The sequence below is a fragment of the Euwallacea fornicatus genome, chromosome 19 (assembly GCF_040115645.1).
Source record: "Euwallacea fornicatus isolate EFF26 chromosome 19, ASM4011564v1, whole genome shotgun sequence".
Classification (NCBI taxonomy): Eukaryota; Metazoa; Arthropoda; class Insecta; order Coleoptera; family Curculionidae; genus Euwallacea; species Euwallacea fornicatus.
This window is the reverse complement of record NC_089559.1, coordinates 1,291,804-1,317,747: the sequence shown is the minus strand read 5'-3', so window position 1 is coordinate 1,317,747 and position 25,944 is coordinate 1,291,804. Positions and strand designations below refer to the sequence as shown.

Below are 25,944 nucleotides of genomic sequence, written 5' to 3'. Positions count from 1 at the left end.
GAATTTCATGAATCCCTTCCCAAAAGAATACGACCGCAAGATTTAAATATTTAAATTTGTTAAATAATAATAATTTTAATTGATAATTAATCAATGTCCTCTTTAATTCTTCAAGATGCAGCCCATTTATTAAGAGAAATGCGGTGTTGCCAGCTTGCATTCCACGACCTGTACAACTAAATCGTATTAGTATTTTTATCTATAGCATCATGGCGGTGAATTCAAATTCAGCACGTGCCCTTCATATCTTTATAGTTTTTTTAGATCTCTACTAAACCTAAACCGAAAATAGCTCATTATTCTTATTTAGAAACAGATTTCTTGTTTGTGTTTTTATACAGTTTCCCAAGCTCCACCTTTCGTCACAAATGTTGTAATTCCGACAGATAAACCAATGAATTGAAATGAAATCTTAAAGGCTATCAGAAAGTGTTTAAGAAATTCGACCTTTTAGGTTTAATAAATAAGTTTACAGTAACAAGTAAGATTGTGGCCAGTTATCAGTATTTTGCAGACCCCCTATAGACAATAATTAACCACTTAGTAACACTATTCCACAGGGAAAGCACTACAGTGGAGAAAAGCTAAGAGTACAAATTATGGCATCAACAAGTGGAAATATTGGTATGTTCTGGTAAACAGATATATTCTATAGTTATTAACCTTTTCCAGTAAAACTAATGAATTATTTTGATCACTAAAAGCTGTTTTCATATTTTAAGCTCTTCTCTCTGTGTCAAACAAGACAGGTTTATTAGACCTTGGAAGGCAATTGCAGAATTTGGGTTTTAAGTTAGTTGCGAGTGGTGGTACTGCAACATCTTTGAGAGGAGCAGGGCTTCAAGTGAAGGATGTATCAGAGATCTCCAATGCCCCTGAAATACTGGGTGGTAGGGTTAAGACTCTGCATCCTGCAGTTCATGGGGGTATATTGTCCAGGTAACTTTGTCGAGTTTTAAACACAGTTTAACCTTCTTTGTCAGATTGCTATCAAAAACTGCTAAGTCTCTTTTTATTATTATTTTTTAACTTCTCAGGTTGATCCCATCCGATCAAGAAGATCTGAAGAAACAAAACATTGAAATGATTCAAATAGTGGTGTGTAATTTATATCCATTTGTGCAAACTGTATCAAAACCTGATTCCACTGCAACTGAAGCCATTGAAAATATTGATATTGGTAGGATAAACAAAATATCTCAAAAGAATTATTAATAAAAATCTCCTTCTTAAGGTGGGGTGACCCTTTTAAGGGCTGCAGCTAAAAACCACCAAAGAGTCACTGTGATTTGTGACCCTAATGATTATGGGAAGGTTGTGAGTGAGATCCAGGGGAATGCTAGAAAAGACACTTCTTTACAAACTAGGTAAAAACATTAAAACATTTTGTATTAAAATGATACCAGAAGGGTTTGTTTATGGTTTTAAGGCAAAACTTGGCATTAAAAGCTTTTACTCATACTTCTGAGTATGATTTGGCAATTACAGACTACTTTAGAAAAGAGTACTCAGCTAATGAATCCCAGATTACTTTGAGGTAAGTCACTATCCACAAGATCACCCCCAATCCATTTCAGTGGTGTTATAGAAATCAAAAACTTTTTCCTTTTACTATCAATTGTGTAGCATCTAGTTGCTATACAGTTGATTTAATCAGTGGAAGTACATTGAACTTGGGTATTTAGGTATGGGATGAATCCTCATCAAAAACCGGCGCAAATATTCACGACTCTCCCGAAGCTGCCTTTAACAGTAATAAATGGTTCTCCAGGTTTTATAAACCTGTGTGACGCTTTAAATGCCTGGCAGCTAGTTAGTGAGCTGAAAAGAGCGTTAGGTACGTTTATTCTGTGTATTTGAGGGTACATCACTCTTGAACCCCAAGTGCACCCTGTAGCTATTAATTATTATATATTTTCTTGATCAAATTCTGAAGTGTTAAGACACAATTCTTTGCTTTGGTCAAACTCAATTAGAAAATATTTTTCTGTCTTTAGGTCTTCCTGCCGCAACTAGTTTCAAACACGTATCACCCGCTGGTGCTGCAGTGGGAACCCCATTGAGCCAAGACGAGGTAAGGCAGAAAAATTCAAGTCGTGCGTTTAGAGCATAATTTCCGTGGAGATGTAAGAAAACTGTTAAATTAATACTTTTAAAATTTGATTTCCAGGCTCGATTGTGTATGGTAGATGACATGCTGGACGTCATCACTCCTGTAGCTACAGCTTATGCTCGAGCTCGCGGGTCGGATCGCATGTCTTCTTTCGGCGACTTTATCGCTCTTTCCGACACATGCGATGAAGTGACCGCAAAAATTATCTCCCGAGAGGTGTCGGATGGCATAATTGCCCCTGGATATACCCCCGAAGCTCTTGCCTTACTTGCGAAAAAGAAAAACGGAGGTTACTGCATCTTGCAGGTATACAGGCATTTTTTACACGCCCTGGAAATAAGTATATTTTCGTATGCTTTAATCACCAATAGATCGATCCGAAGTACAAACCAGATCCAATCGAGCGTCGTGTGCTTTTTGGGCTCAGTTTGGAGCAAAAAAGGAACGATGCTATAGTCGACGCCTCAGTTTTTTCGAATGTAGTGACCCTGAACAAAAAGCTGCCTGAGAATGCCGTGAGAGACCTCACAGTGGCCACTATTGCGCTTAAGTATACACAGAGTAACTCTGTATGTTATGCGAAAGACGGACAAACTATCGGAATTGGGGCCGGGCAGCAGTCGAGGATTCACTGCACTAGGTAAAAATAGAAACAAAGAATTTTCCATTTAATCTGGGTAATTAGTTTCTCAATGAGCTCACCGAATAAACGGGGTCGTTTAGGCAATCACCGTGTATATGTGAAGTAGCTTTACTTTGAACGGGACAACATATCCGTAAGATTTGCAAATAATAGTTTCGCCCTGTTCAAACGACTGTTTTGTTCGATGTCCGTTCTCTCCCATGGAGCCAAATGTATAAGTTTGCATGAAGCTTTAGGTCGATTTTAAATTAAAAGCCCCAGAAGCCACTACTAGTACCCATGAAAACTTTTTCTTTTCATCTTGTTCGCATCTCAGCGATGTTGACAAAAAACTTCAATATTCATAACCATTACGCATTGCTAACAATGAATGTTCATTCAGACTGGCTGGAGAAAAGGCAGATAACTGGTGGCTGAGGCGTCATCCCAAGGTATTGGGGATGAAGTTCAAAAAGGGGGTAAAGAGGGCTGAAATCTCTAATGCTATTGACAACTATGTGAATGGAACTGTTGGTAAGGATTTTGGCAAGTTACTTGATTTTTTATTTTAAGTATTAATTGGCAGGAAAAGACATGGACTTGCAGACTTTCAAGTCGATGTTCGAAGAAGTTCCCCATGCTCTGACCGAAAAGGAGAAACGGAATTGGCTAGATGAACTGTCGGGGGTGGCTTTGGCCTCCGATGCTTTCTTTCCCTTCAGGGATAACATTGACCGCGCCAGACTGGTGATAAAACCTTTTTGTTTCATTTCAGTCAATATCCAAGTCAAGTTAGGGATTTTTAACATTTACTCAGCAGTAGGTGCAATGAATATGAACTAAGTAATAAATATACAGGGTGTCTCTAAAAACTCTACAAAATTGTACTACAAATTTCAGAGGTGAAAATACGACAATTTAACCTACTTTACGTTAGTCCAAAATTGGATGGTTTTGAAAATAGAGGACATCCAAGCGAGAATTAAAAAAGGGAAAAAAATTGCTTGGTTTGTAATGCTACTGTCAGAACAATATGTCGCATCGGGGTGTTTTTCAGGACGAAAAATCTGGATTCATTTACATTTTCGATGTACATCGCGCCAGGTGAACTCTCTTTAAAGGCGCATAATTTTTTAACATCCGGTATAAAATTTATTAATTATTAAATTTGTGTTTTCTTGCATGTTTTATGAGAAAAAGGTATCTTGGTGTCACTCCCTACGGGCATTTCTTCCTAAAATATTTTATGTTTAAAGCTCGCTGTATGTGTTAAAAATAACCTTAAAGTACATTTGTTTTCGTAAAATATAGCAAAATAAATAACACGAGATTGGTAGTCAAATAAAAATATGAAGATAAAAAAATGATAGGAATTAACGATTAATTGAATGTTTTGAGTTTTTTCGTTTCAACTGTATAACGTGTACCTTAAAGTTCTTTTTCAAGACATGCGGCAAAGTTTGAACTTCAAATATGTTAAGAAGCACTGGCTGTAGGGACTTGTTCTGACATACGTTTTTTTTTTTATATAAAACATGTAGGAAAACACAAATTTAGTCACAAATAAATTTTGTATTGGGTGATAAAAAGTTATACCCCTTTGAGGACAGTTTACCTAGTGGTAATAGTATCCTTTATGATGTTCATTGAAAGCGTAAGCGGATTTTAAGTTGTCGCTTCGAAAAACCCCTTCATGCAACATTTTGTTCTCCATTTTACTCTTTATTTTGACGTCCTGTATTTTAAAAATCGTCCACTTTGGGACTAAGGAAAATTGAGTTAAATCGTCATGTTTTCGAGTTAGAAATCTATGATAGAATTTTGTACAGACCTTTCACAGACACTGTATAAAATAGAAATTTTGAAGAAAATCTCCTTTGTGGTCATTTCACTGTTTGTAATTTTTCATCAAAAGTTAGAAATTGAAGAAATTAACCAAAAAAAAAACAAGATTTGGGTTTGCAATGTAATCTAAAGCCATGTTGGCTTTTGCATAAATGTTAAAAATCCTAAACTTAAGTTAAAAAAGCGCAACAAGTGCCTTATAATGGCTGTTTCAAACGTCAGTTATTTTGGTCGCACTTGGTGATAAAAATGTCCATAATGCTTTGTATTCGCAGAGTGGGGTGACATTCGTTGGAAGTCCGTCAGGATCCAAGAACGACGACGAGGTGATCCGGGCATGCAACGACCACAACATTGTGTTGGCTCTAACCAATTTGAGATTATTCCATCATTGAAATGTTTCTCTGGCTTCCAGGAATCGTAAATCAATACATACATTCCAACCTTATTTTGAAAACAAATACGATTGTCCAGAGGATGGCTTGGTATTTTTCAGTTGATTTTTGTTAAAAATTATGTAAAAAAATAATTGGTTTTTGTTAAGATATTGTTTCAATTTCACTTCAGAACAAAAACCGATACAATGGCAATAAGGGACAATAAATTCATAAAGTATAAGATGATTCAATCAGGGTCACTTAGCAAAAGTATATATGAACCGTTTCTTAATGGATGGTGAAAAATAATATAAGCAAATCATGATGTTTATTTTAAGATACAAACTTGGTATAAAGACATTTTTTTTTATCATTTTCCTTTTGGTTTACAGAGCGTTGAAGTTTCATTTTTATTCGATTTTCATTCACTTCTCTTTAGAGATAATTTACTTTGGTAGTAACAATCATTTTAACATTACGACCAAATTGGAGTAATAATTATTTAAAATACTCTAATGGTCGTTATTTTTTGCGTGGCTGCTTTCAATATTTCACATCAATTTGTTTCGCTACATTTTTTTATTTCATTTCTTTACTTCATTTAATTCTTTATATCTTATTAACTTTTGTATCTCTATTTTTTTTCTATTAGGAACGGTAGTTTAAGAGATATTTGCAAAAATTAAAACTACCAATTTGGATTATAATCAAAGTAATTGTTTAAAATGTCCTTCTTTTAACAAAATGCTAGATTCTACCCTTCGCATAGACTGCCGGACTCGATGAAAAATTCCAGATGTATCTCTAATAGTTTGACAAGCATTTATAATTTTTCAAGAATTCACTATTTAGCCGTTTTATTATATCCTTAGGTGAATCGGGGCGAACATGGTTAGATATGTTTGCAAATATCTTTTAAACTATTGTTCCTATTAAAAAATCTGAAGAGGCAAAAAAGTTTATAAAAAACATAGGGATCAAATGAAGTTGATGAATAAAATCTAAATATGTTAAAAAAAAAGGTTCGCCCAGTGGAGTATTTTCAATGATGGTTACTGCCAATTTTGAACTAGTTATCTTTACAAATAACTAAGAAATTAATGAAAATGGAAATAAAACAATTCAACATTTTGTAAATAAATATGGAAACAATTTAGGACATGCCCTTATGTGAACTTTTTATTTTAAAATAAGCTTATGATTCGTCCATTTCATCTTTTAACATCAATTAAGGAACACCCTGTATAGAGTGATTACTAAACAAATATATATAATATATATAAGAGGCATGTCGTGGATAAATTCAATTGTTGTTTGGTTGTCAGTCACATAATTGATGATAAATACAAACACCTTAGTCAGCGTCCCACGTTTACGATCTACCGACTACTACGAGTGTTACTTTTCGATGATCCTCCCTTAGTGAATTTCAAAATACAAAACAGGTTCCGATATCATCAACCTCAACGTTGCCACATTTCTAACTTCGTTCTATATTTACCACACAACACAAGAAAAATTACTTGACATGGTGAGAATTCGATGACTTTTCTTTGTAACACAAGAGATTTTTTAAGGTAAATGTAACAGATATTTTGTGATACTGATACAAGTAATGGTAAGCTGCATAATTCACACTCAGTTTATTGAGTAGCTAAACTGATGGTAGCTTTTTAAACAGCATCTTCGCATTAATCATCAAAATAAATAAACCCGAAAAGGTTTTTTCCTAATTTTCGAAAATTTCCATTATACCCAACTTCGATGGGAGCACCGATGTTATTCTTGGCATACGGAAATTCACTGACCTCATTTGCTTCAAGTTCAGATTCAAGTTAATCAGAAAATTACAGGTTTAAGTCTTTATTTTCTCTCATAACGAAGAAAGTCGCCAATTTCTAATATGTCGTTTGCCGTAAACAATAATTATTTGTTTATAAGATGCCGATCTTTATATAGAAATAGTTACATCTATTCATTTATCTACCAATTATATATCATTTAACTAAGCGTTATATAAATATGTATATAAATATGCACAAAACAAATAGGTAACACAAACTAAACGCAGATATTTCACTATATGCTTTTATTTATATTCACTTTAGCAAGAATTATGATTCCATTAAGACTCATCCTCCTTGGTGTCACAATAATTGGTACCATTGGGTTTGCCGTTTACTCCAATTATCAAAACAGGCAACAACAATCTTATCAGCACTCTTATGGTGAAGTGCCTCCCAGGAATCCTCCTCGGTTGTCTGTTCCCTCTTCAAAACGAAAAAGAAAACAATGCATACCATCTGAAAATGATTTTATTCCAGCTTGGAATACCTCTTCTAATACATCTGTTGATGGAACTTCAAAGTAAGTTGAAATACATCATAATATACAAGGCAATAGAAATTTAAAGAAATATCTGAGATCTATTTGTAAACCATAGGACATAGAAGATCAATTAAATTAAAATAATTATGTGCAATTTAATGTGCTTTCAAGCATAGTTCAAACTTTGTACCAATTTGAATACACCACCACAGATCAAGAAACATAGACCAGAAAATTAAAGATGAATAAAACGATATATTTGCGAAGGTGTATCTCACTTTGCATAATAGATAGTTTTATTCTGCTTCTAATTCAATCAATTATTTTCTGTGACTAAAATTTAGGTTTGTAGGGAACTCAAGAGTTCTACTTTTGTTATTTTTTCTTATTTGCTCTTATAAGTTTTTAAATATAAAGTTCAAATTTGGAGTGTTATTGTTTAGGATTTATTTATACTGTTTGACACATAAAGTAACTGTAATTCTACAGGATGTTTTTTTTCTAAGGATGTGTCTGTATTTCTCACCTTCTACATTTTATATTAGTACCTTCATGATTGCCTGTAAAAGAAAAGGTATTAAAAACAACAGGGGCAAATTCAAAATTGAAAATAAGAAATCAATAGTTTTAACCTAAGAAAATCTAACAAAAAAAAATTATTTTCAACATTTATTACTATAAAATTTTTATTTGTACAATTTTTAATGTAATAAATTTCAACTGCATTAAAGAGAAATGTGAGTTTTGACAGCTGAAAGTAAGCAACTCTAAGGGCTTTTGACTAACAAACTTAGAGTGAAAAGCAAAAAGGAATTTCAGAATTTTTGAGTTCACCAGTTTACAGGGTAATCAAATTTTTTTCCTTAAGCAAAATACCCAAATCTTAATTAACTTTAGGAAGTTTAAGAGTAATATTCCCCCATTTATGTTTCGTTCACAATGAGCAACTTTGGGACAAATAGGAGTATTTATTGCAATTTTTCACTAATTCAAATAGGGAAATTTGTAAGGATGTTATCAAAATGTTTATGGAGGGTCTTAAGGAGGCATTTCAGAGAGTGATAGTATTCTGCAAAATAATAAAAAAGATACTAATAGACCTATGGTGAAAAACGCACAATTTTCGATATACACGTATAAATCACACATTTTTAAAAGTTCTTATAATTTTGTTTTCTTTAGATTTATTTTAATTTAAAAAATTTGATTAAATGTCACAAATTGCTTCATATAGTTGATAACTGAATTATTTTTTTCCCTTACTTTTTTTAACATGCATAATTTGCATGAATTGGTATTTTAACAAATTTCACAAAAACGGTGAAATATAGAAAAATATTGTAAGAGATTAAAAAGCTAAAAAATCGAAGAAGGAATTTTAATTTGGTATCAGAATTCATACATGGTGTTCCAAAAAAAGATTCAAAGCATAAAATGTGTGGAACATGAACCAAAAAAATATAACATCATGTATATGATTATTGATGATTTTGAGATTCTGTTGTAGAGAATTTTAATGACAAGAAGGTGTACGAATTTTCAAAAATTTAACGCAAACACATACGCAAGAAAATCGCAAAATATGAGAAAACATTTGAAACATTGCTACTCTGCACTGAAAATGTTACGTTTTTACCCATGAGTCTCATTGACATTTTTAACTGTTTTTCAAAGTATTGCTCCCTGAAATATCTTCGTAATGATATGTTACACGCTGTATGTTATATTTTGGATATAGAAAATAAGATTAAAGTGAGATTTCCTGATTTATTTATTAACCAAAGACCAGCAATTTTAAGAGCAATAATGTCAAATCAGCAATCAGTGAGCCAACAATATATAACATATTTAAATTTACTTGCAGATCGCCAAAAGAAGAGATAAACGAAAGTAAACAAATCAACCCATCTTGTAGCATTTGCCTGACAGATACAGATAAGGCTTTTACTCAGCTGTGCTGTGGCCATAACTTCCATATGAAATGCATTATGCCTTGGTTGACACAGGGACAAATCAGCTGCCCTAATTGTAGGGCAAAGGTTGTGTAAGTTTTTGTTTTACATGAGTGCAAGAGATAGGATTACAGATAAGTGAAGTAAAAGTTGTGTGTATGTACTGATTTATACAAATTCTCAAAAATTAGTTACTTTTTATAAAAAGTTTTTCACTTACCCTTTTGTTGCTTTAACGGCAACAACTGATTAAAAAAAAACTATAAATTAAGATTTTTGATATGTCAATAGATAAAAGTTACTAATTGAAATAAAGAATGTTGCATAAAATATGCTTCAGTTACTAGCTTTTCCATTGTGCATATCTCATAGGGGGTTCGATTTGAATTACGCAGCAAGTCATGATTTTATTTCAAAATAGCAATGCTGAAAGTTGAAACTTAGCTTTCAGGTCAATTTGAAAGTACTCCAAAACTTTTATTACAAGATTTAACCTGAAACTTCTCTGCCTATGTTTTCTAATTTGGATAAAATTAGTTTTAATTGAGGAATGATCGATTAATATTTATAATAGCAGAGTTTCTACCATTTTATACATTAAAGTTTTGTATGACATGTATGATATGTTTTGTATACATGTATAATGTAACCTCGAATTGTCATACAGACAATTCAAGGTCACATTATACAATGATTCGCTGTTTTGAATTCGGTTTTCGAAAATAGTTAAATTAATCTATTCAACTTTTTGGCACCTGCAGAGGGCTGCTGATAGGTCTGGCAACAGCTTATCATCTCAAAAAGAGTAATGATGACATGCGCACCGCTGCCTATGTCACTTTTTTGCATAAACAAATCTGCTGATCTTTGCTGAAATAAATGAACAAACAGAGAAAAAATAAATTTATTCATAAAAAACAAAAAGCAATACTTCAAATATAACTATAATAATAATAATAATAATTAATAAGAAATATCTTATTTTTATAACATTTAAACATACTTTGTTTGACTAGTAAAGCTTACTTTAAGTGTAGTGTACATGTAAAAACATTCCCTAAGTGGGTATAGAGCGTGTCGGCGTTCCAACAAACCACCGTGCAGTGTCCAATTTTCAAGCTGAGAAATGAACAAACACGGGCAGGCCGACGCGAGCTATTACCGTTTTACTCTTATAAAAACACTATCATGTTTGATTTCACGGGATAATAAAAAGTAGGTAAAATGTATCTAACAAACAGTCAACAATTTAGTCGTGATCTTTGTCGATGGGAGTTTTTGAGACTAATAAGTGTCGATTTTCGATAAAGAAAAGATGCGGAAAGTTTGATCGAAAATGATAAGAGGTTCACAAGGAGACCACATGTGAGGAAAATGTCCTGAGAAGTTCTGTGAATATCTTGAGATAAAAGTGCTGCTAATTTTATCAGCAACAGGTAACGCAAGAAAACTAAAGAACGTATACGAAAAGTATCATGCTAGTAATACCGGGATATTCACAATCCATAATAGAATCAGACTTTAATGCAAGCAGACCAGCTTAACCTTCACGAGACCTGGCGGGGTGCCTCAGAGTAATCATTCTGCTGTACTTTAGTGTCTTACTTTTAATAGCCTTTTTTTTATCTTTGAATTAGTTAGTTTTAGCTGCTTTTATCAAAATAAATTGTTTTCAATCTTCTCCTTGCTTTTGTTTTACGAAATAATTTCAACAGAAAACAAATCGCTGGCTCTTCACAATATTTTACCATTTTCTCGATGTTGCCGCACCAACTCTAAACTCTAAATGTGGAAATTAAACTTATATGGGGCGATATCTCCAAGAGAAACGAGAAAACCATGAATAATCGGAATCAGTGCGTCAAGTAAAACCATCAAAGTATTTATATTTTGTATCAAAAATATTTATATTTTGAAAAAAATATAAATATAAAAATGCTTGAAAAAATACATTCAATTTACTTGTGCCGACATAATATTAAAGTATCATTTTTCGTATTAAATTTCTATTAAAGAGAAATTTAGTTGCGAAAAATCGGGGAATAACAGGGATAAACATAAAGGTACATTGCTAACCCTTTTGGCCTTTATGAAGGTTAATGGAGTTTCGATAGGTGCCCTCTAAGGTCCCTAAGAGAAATAAGGTTTTACACAATTTTAAATGTCTATTAATTTCTGAATATGAGATAAAATTATCTAACTCCGAACCATTCAAACTTGGCGTTTTATTATAATACTGAGCGAATACTGCTTGATCGTAATAATTTGAATAGAAATTGCGAATGTACGTCCTGAAGACGACCGTTGATCGTGTCTCCCATGGTAATGGAACTACTGTACTTGAGATTGTGGCTGTCGTGATCGCTAAGCTGAAGATTTAGGCAAAGGTCAAGGAGTATAAGAATTTTGAACAATCACTTGCAACCAATGGAGTGGCCACAAAATAGATTTGCTTGCAAATTTCCACATTGTAATTTTATTACTTCACATTCATTGTACTTACTCTACATAAATTATAAGGAATTTGTTCGCAATATTAATGCCAAAAAAAAAGAATATTGTGTACAGGGTGTTCTATATTCGACTCTCAACGTAGGAATTTTGGAAACCGTGGGAACTGGAATCTGCTAAATGAAGGCGAAGTTGTGTCTATAAGAAGAGTATTTTTCCTTTTGAACTTGAAAAAAAAATCCAATTACTTCTGAAGATATACGGAAGAAACCTAAAATTGTTATTTTCTTAAAGCATTTTTTCTGCGCTACAACGTGAAAATAGTTTCTGGGATATACGACATTACGGTTTTTCAACATCTTTTTTTTTTAATAGGGACCTTACCGTTTTTTTTACGAATTTAGCTAGTCTAGATAAAAAAAAATACTCATTGCTAAGAGAAACAATACCCCAACGTGTTCACATTCTGCATTAGGGCATCCTGCTTGCTCCACATTCATAATGGAAATTGAAAACCCCTACGTCAAATGAATAACGTGACAGACATAGACATGTTGCGATTGGTGTCACAGACGCAACCTATTTGTCTATTTTGAAAAACGATTACGGTGGTTAAACTGTCATCAAATTGACGAAATACACTTAAAACTTGAACAACATCATCGAGCATTAGTCAGTAGAAAAGAACCGATTCTGCTTCAGAACAACACTCGGCTGCACATCGCACAATTGACCCTACAAAAATTAAACCACTTGGGCCATGAAATCCCGCCACATCCGTCACAATCGCCAGTCCTTTCGCCCACTGACTGCCGTTTCTTTAAATATTCAGATATATTTTTTAGAAGCCAAAGATGCCTGCAATTATTTCATCGCTTTCAGAACTCAGGAATTTTACGTTACTGACATAAGTAATCTTGTGTCTCGTTGGTCAAAATGTATTAGAATCCAACAGTTCACATTTCGACTAATAAAGTTTTGTTTTACTTAAAATACATACGTTAAAAGTCCAAGGTTAAAAACCGACAATATTTTTTAAATAATCTAATAAATGTATTTTAAATATTATGAAATTTAGGTCCTTTTATTTTTATTTGAAATAAATCGATATCTCTGAAACTAAAAATGTTTCACTAGATTTTTTTCTCTCTAATAATCGTTACTTTTCTTTAGCTACAATTTCCCAACCTTAAGCGTACAGGTTAAGAATCACTATGTATGTTGAATGCAGAAGTTTATATTTGTGAAAAAGTCGAGGAACAAACTGCGATGGACAAACAGCTCTCAAACCCGTCACGAGTAGTTTTATGTCTGATTGAATATACGTAGTGCCCCGAAAATATACCGACATAGTGTAACGGGTAGAGGGGGACATCAATACATTTTTTTAAAATAAACATATGCCCGCAAAACAAAAAAAAACACGTTAATTTTTCATTTGAAGAACTTATCGATATGCATCTATGGACTGGAAGCGGCCATGCAGCCAGCCCCGCGCATTCTTCTGATTTCAACAACCCGATTTTTTTCTTTTACAGTTATCTCAAATATCTGGTGTTCGAAACGCCTATTCGAAATGAGGAAGATCTGGTAGCAAGAGTAAATGACCAGTTGCCCACGTCTAGGAACTATTCCCGAAATATTCCATAGGGTCCGCAAATCAATAAAGCGTCGGTACAATCTTTGTATTCAAGCAAATGGCCAACATTATGAATAATTACTGTAAGCCATCGTTATTTACCAACCAAACGACGCCTAACACGAACAAAAAGTGATTGTAATGACCAAAACCATATTGCCTTTTTTCTGCTCAAATGGCCCATTTGCGGACAATGTGTATTTAAGAAAAAAGTTTATATCGATATCTCCCACCATCCTTTAAAAAGTGTCGATTTTTTAAAGACGCTCCATAAAAGGAACAAACCGAAATGTTACGATCGATAATTGGTGTTTCTCGGTAGAAATAATTGAGCAGCTCCTAAACTTACATATATAGGGAGGCTAAAAAAATAAGCGAGCAATACCACCACAATTTCAACCCAATTGTACGCGAGTGCTACCATCTTCATTATTTGCTTTTACTCTTTCAACGACCATGGTATCATATGTCCCAAAAAAATCTCCGTAATACTAATTCCAAGTATAGATCACGATTCTAAGATGAATACAACATCGAAGAAACCTGACATCATTACAGGATACAACAGTACAAAAGCAGGTGGTTAACGCTCTCGATGAAAAATGCGCTAGTTACTCTACTGTTCGAGGAACCAAACGATGGCCCATGACCATATTTCACACAATTTTGAACATTGCTGGAGTAAGCAGCTAAATCCCATTTAAGTGTTTCTCTGAAGATGTTAAACTATCACGTGATACAGTTTTTTTTTTTAAACAACTAGGCGTGTCTGTGGAAACCATTTGTAATGAATAAATTCGGCAACACAAAGGTTCCTCGTACCCTCAGAGATTTGGACTCTAGAATTTTTAATGAGCCGATTCCAGTTGCATCTAAACCCATCCTGGATATCCCAGTTTCAAAAAGGAAAAGATGTGCCACATGCCCATGGTCAAAGGGCAAAAAAAAACAAATGCAGTTTCCAACAATTTTAAAAACTGCATTTGCCAAACAATGAACTGTTAAAATCTGCCCAAATTGTGCTAAATAGTTTTAGTTATGTGTTAAGTAGTCTTAAAATATGTAACTTTCAGATTGCCAATTCACGATAATCAAAGTTTTTTGAACTGGTTACATTTTTTAGTAAATAATAAACTCAACTACGCAGAGCTATGAAGGGCAGTTGCGTTTCGTCTTTATGTGAGTAGTAGTTACGGTTTAAGAGGGAACATTGTTTTAAGAAAATAGTAATTTTCGATTCTTTTCGAATATATCTGGACGTAACCGGATATTTTTTTCTATTATAAAGGTAAAGTACTCCTCTCACAAAGACTACTTTGCCTCCATTTAACCAACCTTATATTTCCTACGGTTCTCGATATCACCATGTTGAGAATTGAATATGGGACACCCTGTACAAACCTTAATATGGTATAGAAAAAAGAACGAGTGACGCTACTGGATTGTACGTCACAAAATCCTCCGGTATTTTTCCTTTTTGGAAAATTTGAAGAAAATAGAAAAATCAATCTTCGAAACCAAGATAGTGACGATTTTTTCGTCACCATTAATATTCGCGTCAAAAAAGTATAATATTGCAAAAAACGTTTTAATCTTACTAATGATTACTGAAATATTTCAAATGTACGACAAAAATTGACGTCTTGTACAGGGTGGGCTAAATTTGAGGTTCACTATTGAGATCTAGTTTTCGATTATTAAATATTTTTACGCATGTTTGTTTTTTATTCTTTTTGTCTCTCAGTACCGAATTTTCTATTCAGGAGCATTAAAAAAGAAATTAAAAACCTAATTTTGACCATAAAAAAACCCCAAAGCCTCCCATCGACAGTTCCATATTATTGGGTCATTACCGATACTTCGAGTCTACCACTTCCCTAAATCATAAAAACTTACCTGAGTCCGGGATGGGGGACCCTGCGTTCCGTCACCAAAGCCCAAACCAATTAAATAATCGCGTTTGTTTGGGTTGACGACAAAAATGTGTAAAAAAAATACTGTCATGACGATTTTCTTAAAACTGCAGGTTTTTCGATTGCTGATCACGGTAAACGGAAATTTCCCCATCTTTCGTTAAAGTTGACGCCACCAGATATACGGAGTGTAGTAAGAAAATCTATGAAAGATCGGCAAAAACAACCAGTGTTCGTTGTTGATCTTCCTTTTGGTGAGAATATAGGGAAATAATTTTTCGTATTTTACGTAGAAACACCCTGTATGCATACCTAGCGACTAAGTTCAAATCCCACGCCCCTCGTGATCAGCAGCATCGTTAAAACCTAAAGAAAATTCAGCTATTATCACAAATTGATCGTGTCCAAGTCTTGGATGGGGGCCCGGCCGCCGCTGCTGGAGTTACTGCCCTCCTGCGAAGTGGCCGTGTTGGGCGGGTTGGTAGCGTTGGCCGAATTCTTGTTTGAGTCCTTGTTGGAGTTTGTGAACTTCATGATGTTCGGTATGGAAAAGTCGGCGTTGGGCAGTTTGCGCATTATTTTGCCCGAAGTGATAAGGCGGCCGAAGCCTTCTTGGTGCGCAAATGCATAGCCCGAGCGAATGGATCGGCGGGCCCTGCGCGCTGATGGCGTGCGTAACACGTCTTGGCTTTGTCGCGAACGCACCTGCAAATGTCGGGGCTGGTACGGTTATTTGTATAAAAAACCAAAAAAAAATTAATAAAAGAATATACTGTATTTAAGAATCTTTAAATTAAGAAACACTCTTCATTCATTAAGAGGCTCAATAAGGGGCCGTTTAGGTTATATGTAAAAATGTGTGTTTCAATTAGACACAACGAAGATTTCTACGAGCATATATAACCTTTTTTCTTACCTGTGCGAGCCTTTGTTTCAACCTGACTCTGTCGGATAGTGTGGGAAATACGTCCACAAAATAGAATCTGTAGGCGAGCACAGGCAGAATACACATAATGACGATCAGCACTGTGGTAAACCAAAAGTTAGCGCCGGCCATAGCCTTGGTTAGGGCGCCAACATAGGGCCCCTTGAACACGTAGTTGTAGAAGTTGTCTGCGATAAAATAGAACGCCAAAGAGCCCCAGATCATTATGTGGTTGATCATTGTCCAATATTGGGTGTCCATGGCGATCTGGAATTAAGACAGAAATATTACAGAAAAACTATTGAAGACAAATTTGAGCTGGTCTGCATGGACGAATTGGCGGTTCACAGCCAAATCAACAAGCCATAACAAAATCAACATCCACCATTAACATCAATAAGTAATGACGAATTACTGTACCTGAGCGGTATTGACAATGACCAAAACGGCGGCTGTAACACTGCAAAAGAGCATGTAGTCCGAGAGACCCTGTCCGTTAGGAGCGACAGCGTCATAGTAAGTACCTGGGAAAAATTTTGAAATTTACGTCAAGATGTTGCATATTTAATTTTAACAGTATGCAAAAGGGATTAGATGAGAAGATCTGGCTTTGAAGCTTTTTTCTGGATCATTTGATTTCCAGGTACGTCCCAGGAGACGTGCCTCGACCGCTTCAATCTCCTCTAGATGTGAGTATACGTGATTTCTTCTCGTGGGGAGATGAGGGGAAGGGGGGTACATATGTAAAAGAGCGCACTTGTAAAGAGGAGTCACACTTATAACATTGTAACCATTGCCGGGCATCTTTCAGATCGCATTGGAGAAAGCATAAAAGAAAATGTCACATCTAACATTTTTGTCATACCAGACAAATATCATACTCCATGCACTGCTAAAAAGTAACATTAAAATGCTTAAACTTACCAAAAGCAACAAAAAATAACACAATGGATACAAAACATCCAACAAGGGCACTCCTGAAGAACTCCTTCTTATTGAAAAACAAGTTCGTATGGCCCGGCTTGTAGAGTTGCGGATAGAGGATGGAATTCTTGTCGTTGACGTCTTGGTCGAATATCCCCACCCCCAATACGGGCAGGGACGTGTAGCACAGGTTGTATATCGATATGTACATAGGATCAAATACCGTCTGCACAACCACAAAAGGAGTATTGTTAACTAGAATCACAGTAATCCGGGTCCGGACTCACTTGGGCGCTGAATCCGCAAAAGAACGCGTACCAACAGTGGCACAACGTAAACGCGAAATTCTTATTGAAGAAGTAGCGTAGGAAACTGCACATTCTGTAATAAGACCATCGTCCATGCACCAACAGCAACCGTTCTAGGAACCTGAACTGAGCTATGGAGTAGTCTGAAGCGAGGACGGCTTGCATGCCCTCTTGGCCGGAAATACCAACTCCGATGTGGGCCGCTGTTGTGAAAAAACCATTTAAATGTTTTAATGTAATTCTGTGGCGAGGGCTTTTCCCATTCTTCACGTAGGTATGATCAAAGAAAAGAGGAGGACGTTGGCTCTCCCAGAATCTACCTTACAGGAAATTTTTGCCACATATTTTACAAACTACGCACCTTTGATCATCGAAACGTCATTAGCTCCGTCCCCGATAGCTAAAGTGACGGCGTGCTTGCTCTTCTTCACCAACTCCACGACGAGGGCCTTTTGCAGCGGCGTCACCCGGCAACATATCACAGCTTTGCATTGCATCACAACCTCTAGGAAGAGGCGCTCCATTTGCGGGTGAAGACAGTGTACGAGCGAGTGGCCATTCACCACTATGGCAAAACCGGCCGACGACTCTTCCACGTGCGAGTCCTCTATCCCGCCTAAGTACTCCAGTTCCGTACTGAAGTAAATCGAAACGTTTACGAGGAAAATACAGTAAAAATTATCTTTCTAAAGATTGTTGATCGGACCCTTGTAGGTGTGATCTGGTCTATGCGTAACATTTTGCCGTCATTCTTCCGTGATGATGCCAGATTTGTCAAACAACGTCATGTGTGTAGTGAGAAAGTCTCAGATTTTACATGAATTAAATCAAGTTTGACAACAAGGCTTGGGTAAAGACTGACGGCCTAGATATCAGGTTTTACATAGCAATTGGGAACCAACACTTTTTATGAACGCGTTACTGACCCTAAACAAACGGATAAGCAAACTGAAGAAAGCATCACCTTCAAATAGCATTTTATGTTAAATTACTGGCTCTCTTATGTTTGCATTCTGTCCACCAAGGGTCGCATACGTTTTTGGAGCCCCAATAACAATTATGTAAAAACCGTCTATAACATGATTTGGATTGAATTCAAGCTTAATTTTCATGGAAGATTAAAGTACGATAAATGCTTCGCATCGGCGAATCATAAACGAATGTCTAAGCCTAAGTAAGCACACACTACAGAATTAGAGAGCAGAGGTAGATTAATTTATTAATGAAAGTAGTGTCAGAAGGGCTGCTTGAGAGTAGCCTATACTAAGTATTGTGTGATTTGTGACGCGACCGTGGCATACACGACATCAAGACAACCCAAATTTTTGCCATTTCTCTTATCCTTTCGTATTGTTAATCCATAATATGAATAGTGAAACTTTAAGAGTCAGAGATCAAAATACTGTTAACTTTAGCTGAAAGAATTTTTTTATGGGAACGATATAATTAGAAAACCTCTTGTGTTAAGTTCGGCTTGAAGCAAAAGACCATTGATCCTGAACTTCTTTTATTTACGATGAAATGTCAATACTAGGCCTAGACGTAAGACGTGCCGATAGTTTTACCGACTACTTCTAGTAAAACCAAAAATAGCCTTGACAAGTTACATGTTTCGCCGTAACGCCGTAACAGCAATTTTTCAACTCCGGAGGAATAAAACATTCTGTGTGAATTTACAATACGTATTATAATCAAAATCAAAGGGCAAATTTGGGAAGTGATAGAAGTCGCATACTTGAATTTTGTTAGTAACTGCACTAAAAAGTTTTAGCCACCACACGAATAAGACGAATAATAAGGCATAGTGTCTTGGCATACGGGTTGCGAAATGTAGAATTTGCGATATGTGTGTGTATATATAAAATGTGTTCATAAGGTTGGTAATGAAGATTTATTCAATTTTGAATCAAAGTTCAGTTCATACCGTCAAACATACATTTCCTATTAAAATAACTTTAAGCCCTATACAGATCTGTGCTTTAATGATATAAGCAAAGTTCAATACGAAAAGCAAACCTAAACCAACGAATTTTTATCCTTAAAATTGGAGAGAGCAGAGAGATTAGACGCAACATTTCCATCGCATAAAGATCAAGACATCATGGACATTGGACATTTCTGTGTAACACTATGATAAGCTTTTGCCTAACAAACTTTGTTCCTTGTGATGTTCTAGTGTACTTATGTTTCTTTATGTACCACTTACCTAAGATTGCATTATTTTAATGAAGGTGAATTTGTCAAAGGTCACTACTGTCACTGTCCATTATTTATGCACATATAAAATATCTGATTTCAATGCTATAAGCGTGCAATCTTAACAGTTTTTTTATTGTTAAGCCCGAGAGGAAACTCGCACGCTTATTTGCATTTGTTACTATAAGTTGTTAACTGGTAAAAGCAACGGAAATTTAAGGCCCTTTCTTCCGACACACGATTTCAGATCAAGATGCATTATAATTTAAAAATCACGCAATTTTTAATATTAAAATCGAAAGAAGGCGGCCTTGATGCTGTAAATGATTATATTAGTAAATCGGTCTCTTATGGAGAAAACTTTGTAGTCTTCTAACACCTTAAATGAATGAAATCGGATATATGATTACCAGAGGTTTTTTTTCTTAAAATCTCGTCACTTTTGCTTCGTCAAAGATGGTAAGTTACAAAGATCACTCTGTATAAAGACCAACCAATACTTCTACCTAAAGGTAAGCCCGAACACGCAAACCCCATTTCGCAAGCCCCAACTCCAGTAATAAACTGGAAATGCTTCCGACAAATAAACATTTGAAGACGACATGAAAAGAGAGAGGCGGAGTGAGTGGCTTTTGTCATCTACCTTGCTCTCTTGCGTCTGTTTGTTTCCGTTCCCGCCCACCTGAACGTCACCACGCTAATCGCGGGTGGCCCCGCGTCCGCTCCCTGTGTTGACGCCCCCCCTACTCCATTTTCCGCGTTGCTCGCTGCCTTATGGATGGCGTCTAGGTCGCCGTCGAGCGTCGTGGGCGGCGACTGCGGCTTGTACTTGTTCACGATCTTGATTGTGTCGCGGAATTTGAGTAGCTGCTGCTGCACCTCGTCGAAACCTGCCGCGTCCACAATGAAAACGTCCATCAGGTCGTCGGTAAGCAGCTGGCATGAATAGCCGATATTGATTGCAGTCTCTGGAAACGAATTCATTCACATATGTTAAAAACACTTTCATTAAGTACGTATACATCGTGACTTTCGGTCCGATTCTTGATGGGATAAAGCTCTATTCGCTTGAATAAAAATTGGGCTTATGTCCCTGAATAGCTTTAATGATATATCTGTACGGGGAGACTCAATAAGTACCTTGTTTATCTCCTGTAAGTACCCAAATTTTAATCCCTGCCAGGATAAGATTGGCAATGGTGCTAGGAACTCCATCTTGCAGCTTATCCTCGATGGCTGTCGCTCCGATTAACAACATATCACGCTCGATTTCCTCGTATATTGAGTCTAACTTCTCGTCTCTCCCTTCCAACGCAATTGCGGCTTCCTGATGTCTCTGTTTCCAATCGTTAAAAAAATTCTCTTCGAGATCACAATACGCCAGACAAAGTGTCCTAAGACCTTCTCCGGCGAATTTCTGCAAATTCTCAAAATTATGTTATTTCAATTTATACGTTTTAAACCAAAATTACATTTAGGTTATCTTGAGTCTTCACTTTAAGCTCATCTTGACCGCTTTTCAACCTCTCGTAGATAACGTTGTCGGCCCCCTTACAGTATAACGTCAATTTACCATCTCGCCTCAATATAACGGACATTCTCTTGCGAATATTGTTAAAATCCAGGATACACAGAAGCTCATACACTTCCTTGGAACCCATCACCTCTATTGTAATACTGTTTGGTGTTCTCTCTTTGAACACAAAGCCAAAGTTGCGGGCTGCCGACACTAGGGCAGCTTCGTCCGGGGACTGGGCTTGGTATTCAAGTTGTCCATCCCTGTTCTAAATACACAGGTTTTGTAATATTTCCGTAACAAAAATATGTTTGGTAATGTCTTTCACATTACATGAGAATAGTATGTTAGAATAGCCGTCATAGCCAACTAAAAGAAAGATAAAAGGGAAACGGTCAGTATTTGTCTCATACCTCGGACATGACAGTGTGGCAGAGGGCTAATAGCCGAAAAAACTGGCAAGTGTGTTTCTCCCTCTGTCGTACGGCGTCCAGTAGATGCTTGTCGTAAAACCGAAACTCCGGCTCGTAGTTAGTGTTGAAGGAAAAGTCCAACGGCTCAGTGTCGTCTGTTATTTCGATGACGTCGCCTGACCTGGGGTCAATTATGTCGCCATAACATGCGCCCCCTATAGTGCACTTGTTGAAGGTCATGATGTTCTGAGTGAGGGTGCCCGTTTTGTCCGAAAAAATATACTCGATTTGACCTGAAATTTATTTAAAAATTATCTCGGCGAACACAAAATTATTTATATGAAAATTTTATACCAAAGCTATCTTCAAATAAACGCTCTAGGAATTTCTTCACGGTGAAAGGTGAATCTTACCTAACTCCTCATTAAGGGTGGTTGTTCTAGCTTTCGCATACGTATTGCTCTTGTTGTAGTACATCTGCTCGTCGAAGTTGATTAGGAAACTCTGCACGAACCGAATTACCTCCACTGATACGTACAACGAGATCGGCACGAATGTGTTGAGCACAATGGCGTACGAGAAAAACACGAGCAGAGCTGGAAAAAATTTGAACAGGTGTAAAATATTTAATTTTTTTACTTAAAAATGAGACCCAAAACACCTAGTGCACGTTAATTGTATATATGATCGAAGGGTGCAAAGCACGGTCCGGTCAGCACATGTACGGTAAAATGCTACTTTCAGTTTACAAAACGCACGCGGTAAAGCCATTTACTGTACTTTCGTAGTAAAAGGAAAACAAACATAAAAGCAAAACAGAATTACCTATGATTGTGGCGCCCCCTAGAGGTTCCGTGGGAACTAGGGAATCCCAAGGCAGGAATGTCTGGAAGTAGCGGCCCACAAGCGACTCCCAGATGCCGCAGGCCACCATACAGAAAAGGCACATCGACAATAGAAAAAATACTATCTGCGAAAAGTACCCGGAAAAGTATTAAAAAGACACCCAATTACAATAATATATGTGGACTCTTACCCCTATAATTAAAAAGTTCAATAACCGGTCTATACTCGTCCGTTTAAATTTACTTTTGCCACTGTTTTGCATCAGTTTGGTGTCTTTGCCTGCAAAGATTACCACTCCGTAGCACCAGGTCGTATTTCTCAACACACAACCTCGTAATATTATCTGAAACAGAAGAAATCTGTCATTTATAGTAGTCTATACATTAACTGAACAATTCGATGAATTTTTGATAAAGATTACTAGTACTTCCATCCAAAAGGTATTTTTTTATGATTTTTAGGATACATTTTTTTGTTTTATTTCATTAATCTCGGGTGTAACATAAAAATGTGTTTATGAGGGTGGACACGGCTTCGATGTCGGCTTTGATCTTCACTTTGAAATGTAGCACTTGAAGATGCTCAATGAAATAAGGGCCTCCTTGTTTTTGGGAAAGTCTTAAATACTAAACCCTTTAGCGACGCACCATGGGCGTACCCTGTGGGGTACCATCGATACCACGCATACTACCCGTCGCATTGGATCGTGGCACCGAAGCTGATAAGAGGTTTTTTGTCGACGATTTCGTCAATCGTAATTACGTCTGCCATATCAAGGCCGACAAAGCTTATCGCATGTAATGCCCATGCCGACAAAGTAACTCGGTGAGAATTCTCACGCATCAACTAAAGTCTACCATGGGCGTTCCAAAAGGGTACATCAACTCCTTCACAATAACTTAATCCTAATTATATTTACAATCTACAACCGTTCAGATCGAGTCTCGACCTGATCAGAATACACAATACAATACAATCAAAAACTATCTACAGGGTGATTGTTCTGACTACTGGATCTTACATATATACTATATGATTACAACTGATGTATTTCAATGATTGATGTATATATATTCCATGAGCGTTTCAATAGTATTGAATGGCATGGGACTACTACATTAATATAAAAGACGAATTATTAATGTAACAAGAATCTCTTATATTTCAACTTTCGGCCACTTACAACAAACCGTTGAATAAACAAAATCATTTACCCGAGAAATCTTGATCTCTGATATATCCCATATACAACTTCCGGGGGGAATACAAACATTTAAAGATAATGAATTTCCACTGCTATTTCTGAATTACACAGCGTACCGAAGAAATTTACATTACAACTATGGGAAATCGATGGAAATAGATTACCCGCAGTTTGTCCGCAGCGATTAAAAGTAAATTTTTCAATTCTTCGGTGATTGGGATTTGAGTAAAAAATGGTCAAAATTACCTTATCATTGTCCAGGGAAAACGTCCTTCCCTTCCACACTAAAATTCCTTCGAATTTGTTTAGTAAATTGTTTGGTTGCTCGCAGACGATTTCCCCATCGAACTCACCCAGTCGGGCGTCGTCCTGACCCATTACGGCCGTGTCTTCCAAACATTGACGGCATTTTAGGTTGGTTTCACTGAAAATTTAAGGAGCCAAATTAGTCGAATTTGCTACGTCATCAAAATTTAAGTCAAATGTGACTACTTGAAGCACGATTTATTTTAAACTAATTTGACACTTCCCATTGTCAACACCTGATACATTGGAAGATTAAATTAATGAAAGTTCGAGTTGAAAATCAAAATTTTGTGGGCGCAATAAGCAAAAAACCGCAAAAACTGTGTCAAAAACCTAAAATCTGTGATTTCGCTAGGCAAGAACAACTTTGAATTTGAAACATAAATCCCAATGTGATGGCTTGGAGCAATCGCACAAATTCGTGTAAAAAATAAAAAAAATGTGGTTCCAAATTCTGCAAATCACACATTTATTTTTAATGGAAACTTTCATGTGGTTGATTTCAGCCTGTGATACTGTTCGTGTCTTAAAGCTAAAATTTTTCATAATCTATCCTTTTCAGTTGCTGGAAAGTGTCACAAATCATACCAAAGACTTGATTTTAAAAATAGCCGTGATGACAAAAGAGATCTCACCCATCCAATTCCGACGTTTCAATGTAACAGAGTCCATTGGGTTCGCTGGACGTCAGAAGGAGCAGGTCGGCGGCAATGAAGGTGTTATTGTCTATGCGGATAATGTCTCCTACCTGGACCGCGGACCACTTTTCTTCGACAAGTTTCCCGTTGCGTACCACCAGCGACTTTCTGTTGTTCACTTGAGAGTCTGATACATGCCGTTGCTGAAATATGCAGAACTCGATGCAAATCAATGCGTTTTCAACCGTTTTCCTTTGTGTACCATTAACGAAACGACCACACACAAAATACATCTCAAAATGTTTGGAACCATCGTGTTCACATTTTTTTCGCGTTATAAGTTGTAGGGTTTGGTAAGTTATATTGGGCCAAATAGCTATAAAGAGTCAATATTTATTTTTTAACACCTAATAGGTTTAGATTCTTAGGTTTTATGAAGTACATTACAGTCCCTTATGACGTTTGGTTTTAGGCGAATATTACATGAATTTAACTATTTTGAATTTCACATAACTTTTCTTAAAATCAAAATAAGAAGGGTACTACTTACAATATCATCGTAGGCGTCTTTGATGGCAGTCAGTCCAAGCACCCCAATGAGGGGCAGTGCCGTGGTGACGGGGGTCAAACTGCTGATGGCCGGGATTAGTTGCAACACCAAAAGGCACAAGAAGTAAAAGTTGGCAAGTCTTTGGAATTGCTCAAACAAGTTCAGGGGCAGAAAGGTCAATATTGAATACTTTGAAGTTTTGATGAAATTGCTCTGGAATTTTTTACAATTAAAGTGAAGTGTGTTTTGCACGTTAATATTCTCACTTACTGCATATTTAAACTGAGAATTAAATACTCTATCGTTGGCATGGATTCTTCTTTGATTATCTGGAAGTATGTTAATTTAATAGGTAAATTACTGCTACGGGAATGGTTAATTCACAGATTTTAATAGCATTTAAAAATAGCTTATTGTTGAAATAGAGATAATTGGTGAAACATCATTTTCACTCAAAATTTCAATGTTTATGAGTACTATGCGTTAAGTTTTCAACTCCTTATCCAAAATAACATATTATAGACACAGGCAGAATTTGTCTACAATAAAATATATATTAAACACGAATCTTAGAATTTTATTTACCCGTATCTAAAATCAAAACACCTACGTAACAGTTATGATTCCAGGTATGTAACGAATTAGGATGTTTTTTACTAAAAAGTGATCAAATGTAAATAAGCAACTGGGGAATTTCAATGCCATGCCATTACATAAATATGGATGGTTCACGTGAAAAACATTAAATCAATCCTCAAATCTTGTAGTTATTCAAGTAACTATAAGTGCCTATTTAAGTGGAATATAATATGAGTTGTGCAATATAATACAACGTTAACTAGGCAAACTAGGCACGTATCAAAGGTAAACCTTTTGAA

General features: G+C 36.0%; 2 protein-coding genes and 1 long non-coding RNA gene across 12 annotated transcripts in view; 2 read left to right on the top strand and 1 right to left on the bottom strand.

The window, feature by feature from the left end:
• The first annotated feature begins 228 nt into the window (after window positions 1–228).
• LOC136345467 (bifunctional purine biosynthesis protein ATIC) lies at window positions 229–10,918 on the top strand. 3 transcript variants are annotated; one of them, XM_066293803.1, is made up of 14 exons: window positions 229–624; window positions 723–939; window positions 1,038–1,180; window positions 1,235–1,367; window positions 1,430–1,537; window positions 1,686–1,837; window positions 1,998–2,074; window positions 2,171–2,419; window positions 2,485–2,753; window positions 3,139–3,269; window positions 3,322–3,482; window positions 4,856–6,534; window positions 7,066–7,324; window positions 9,150–10,918. In XM_066293803.1, exons 1-12 carry the CDS (start codon window positions 600–602, stop codon window positions 4,973–4,975), a joined length of 1,785 nt encoding a protein of 594 aa, XP_066149900.1. In that variant the 5' UTR covers window positions 229–599; the 3' UTR covers window positions 4,976–6,534; window positions 7,066–7,324; window positions 9,150–10,918. The 3 variants fall into 3 exon arrangements, with proteins under 3 accessions (XP_066149900.1, XP_066149899.1, XP_066149901.1); XM_066293802.1 differs by having other exon boundaries at window positions 4,856–6,575; XM_066293804.1 differs by lacking the exon at window positions 7,066–7,324 and having other exon boundaries at window positions 4,856–6,575.
• ATP8B (ATPase phospholipid transporting 8B) overlaps window positions 10,128–25,944 on the bottom strand; it is a 43,384-nt gene continuing 27,567 nt past the window's right edge. For 5 of the 8 annotated variants that reach the window (XM_066293797.1, XM_066293798.1, XM_066293795.1 and 2 more), the window contains 17 exons: window positions 25,337–25,395; window positions 25,067–25,279; window positions 24,514–24,719; window positions 23,819–23,996; window positions 22,559–22,711; window positions 22,348–22,492; window positions 21,936–22,118; window positions 21,523–21,815; window positions 21,066–21,377; window positions 20,734–21,010; window positions 20,237–20,561; window positions 17,759–18,033; window positions 17,377–17,600; window positions 17,090–17,315; window positions 16,586–16,689; window positions 16,157–16,432; window positions 10,128–15,945 (listed from right to left, as the gene is read on the bottom strand). In XM_066293797.1, coding sequence (XP_066149894.1) covers window positions 15,628–15,945; window positions 16,157–16,432; window positions 16,586–16,689; window positions 17,090–17,315; window positions 17,377–17,600; window positions 17,759–18,033; window positions 20,237–20,561; window positions 20,734–21,010; window positions 21,066–21,377; window positions 21,523–21,815; window positions 21,936–22,118; window positions 22,348–22,492; window positions 22,559–22,711; window positions 23,819–23,996; window positions 24,514–24,719; window positions 25,067–25,279; window positions 25,337–25,395 — 3,767 coding nt within the window. In that variant the 3' untranslated portion in view covers window positions 10,128–15,627. The remainder of the gene's footprint in view (window positions 15,946–16,156; window positions 16,433–16,585; window positions 16,690–17,089; window positions 17,316–17,376; window positions 17,601–17,758; window positions 18,034–20,236; window positions 20,562–20,733; window positions 21,011–21,065; window positions 21,378–21,522; window positions 21,816–21,935; window positions 22,119–22,347; window positions 22,493–22,558; window positions 22,712–23,818; window positions 23,997–24,513; window positions 24,720–25,066; window positions 25,280–25,336; window positions 25,396–25,944) is intronic. The other 3 variants (XR_010733148.1, XR_010733147.1, XM_066293793.1) reach the window with 3 other exon arrangements.
• On the top strand, window positions 24,713–25,633 carry LOC136345473 (uncharacterized). The gene is made up of 2 exons (XR_010733149.1): window positions 24,713–24,869; window positions 25,080–25,633. It is a non-coding gene; the product is annotated as an uncharacterized lncRNA (long non-coding RNA).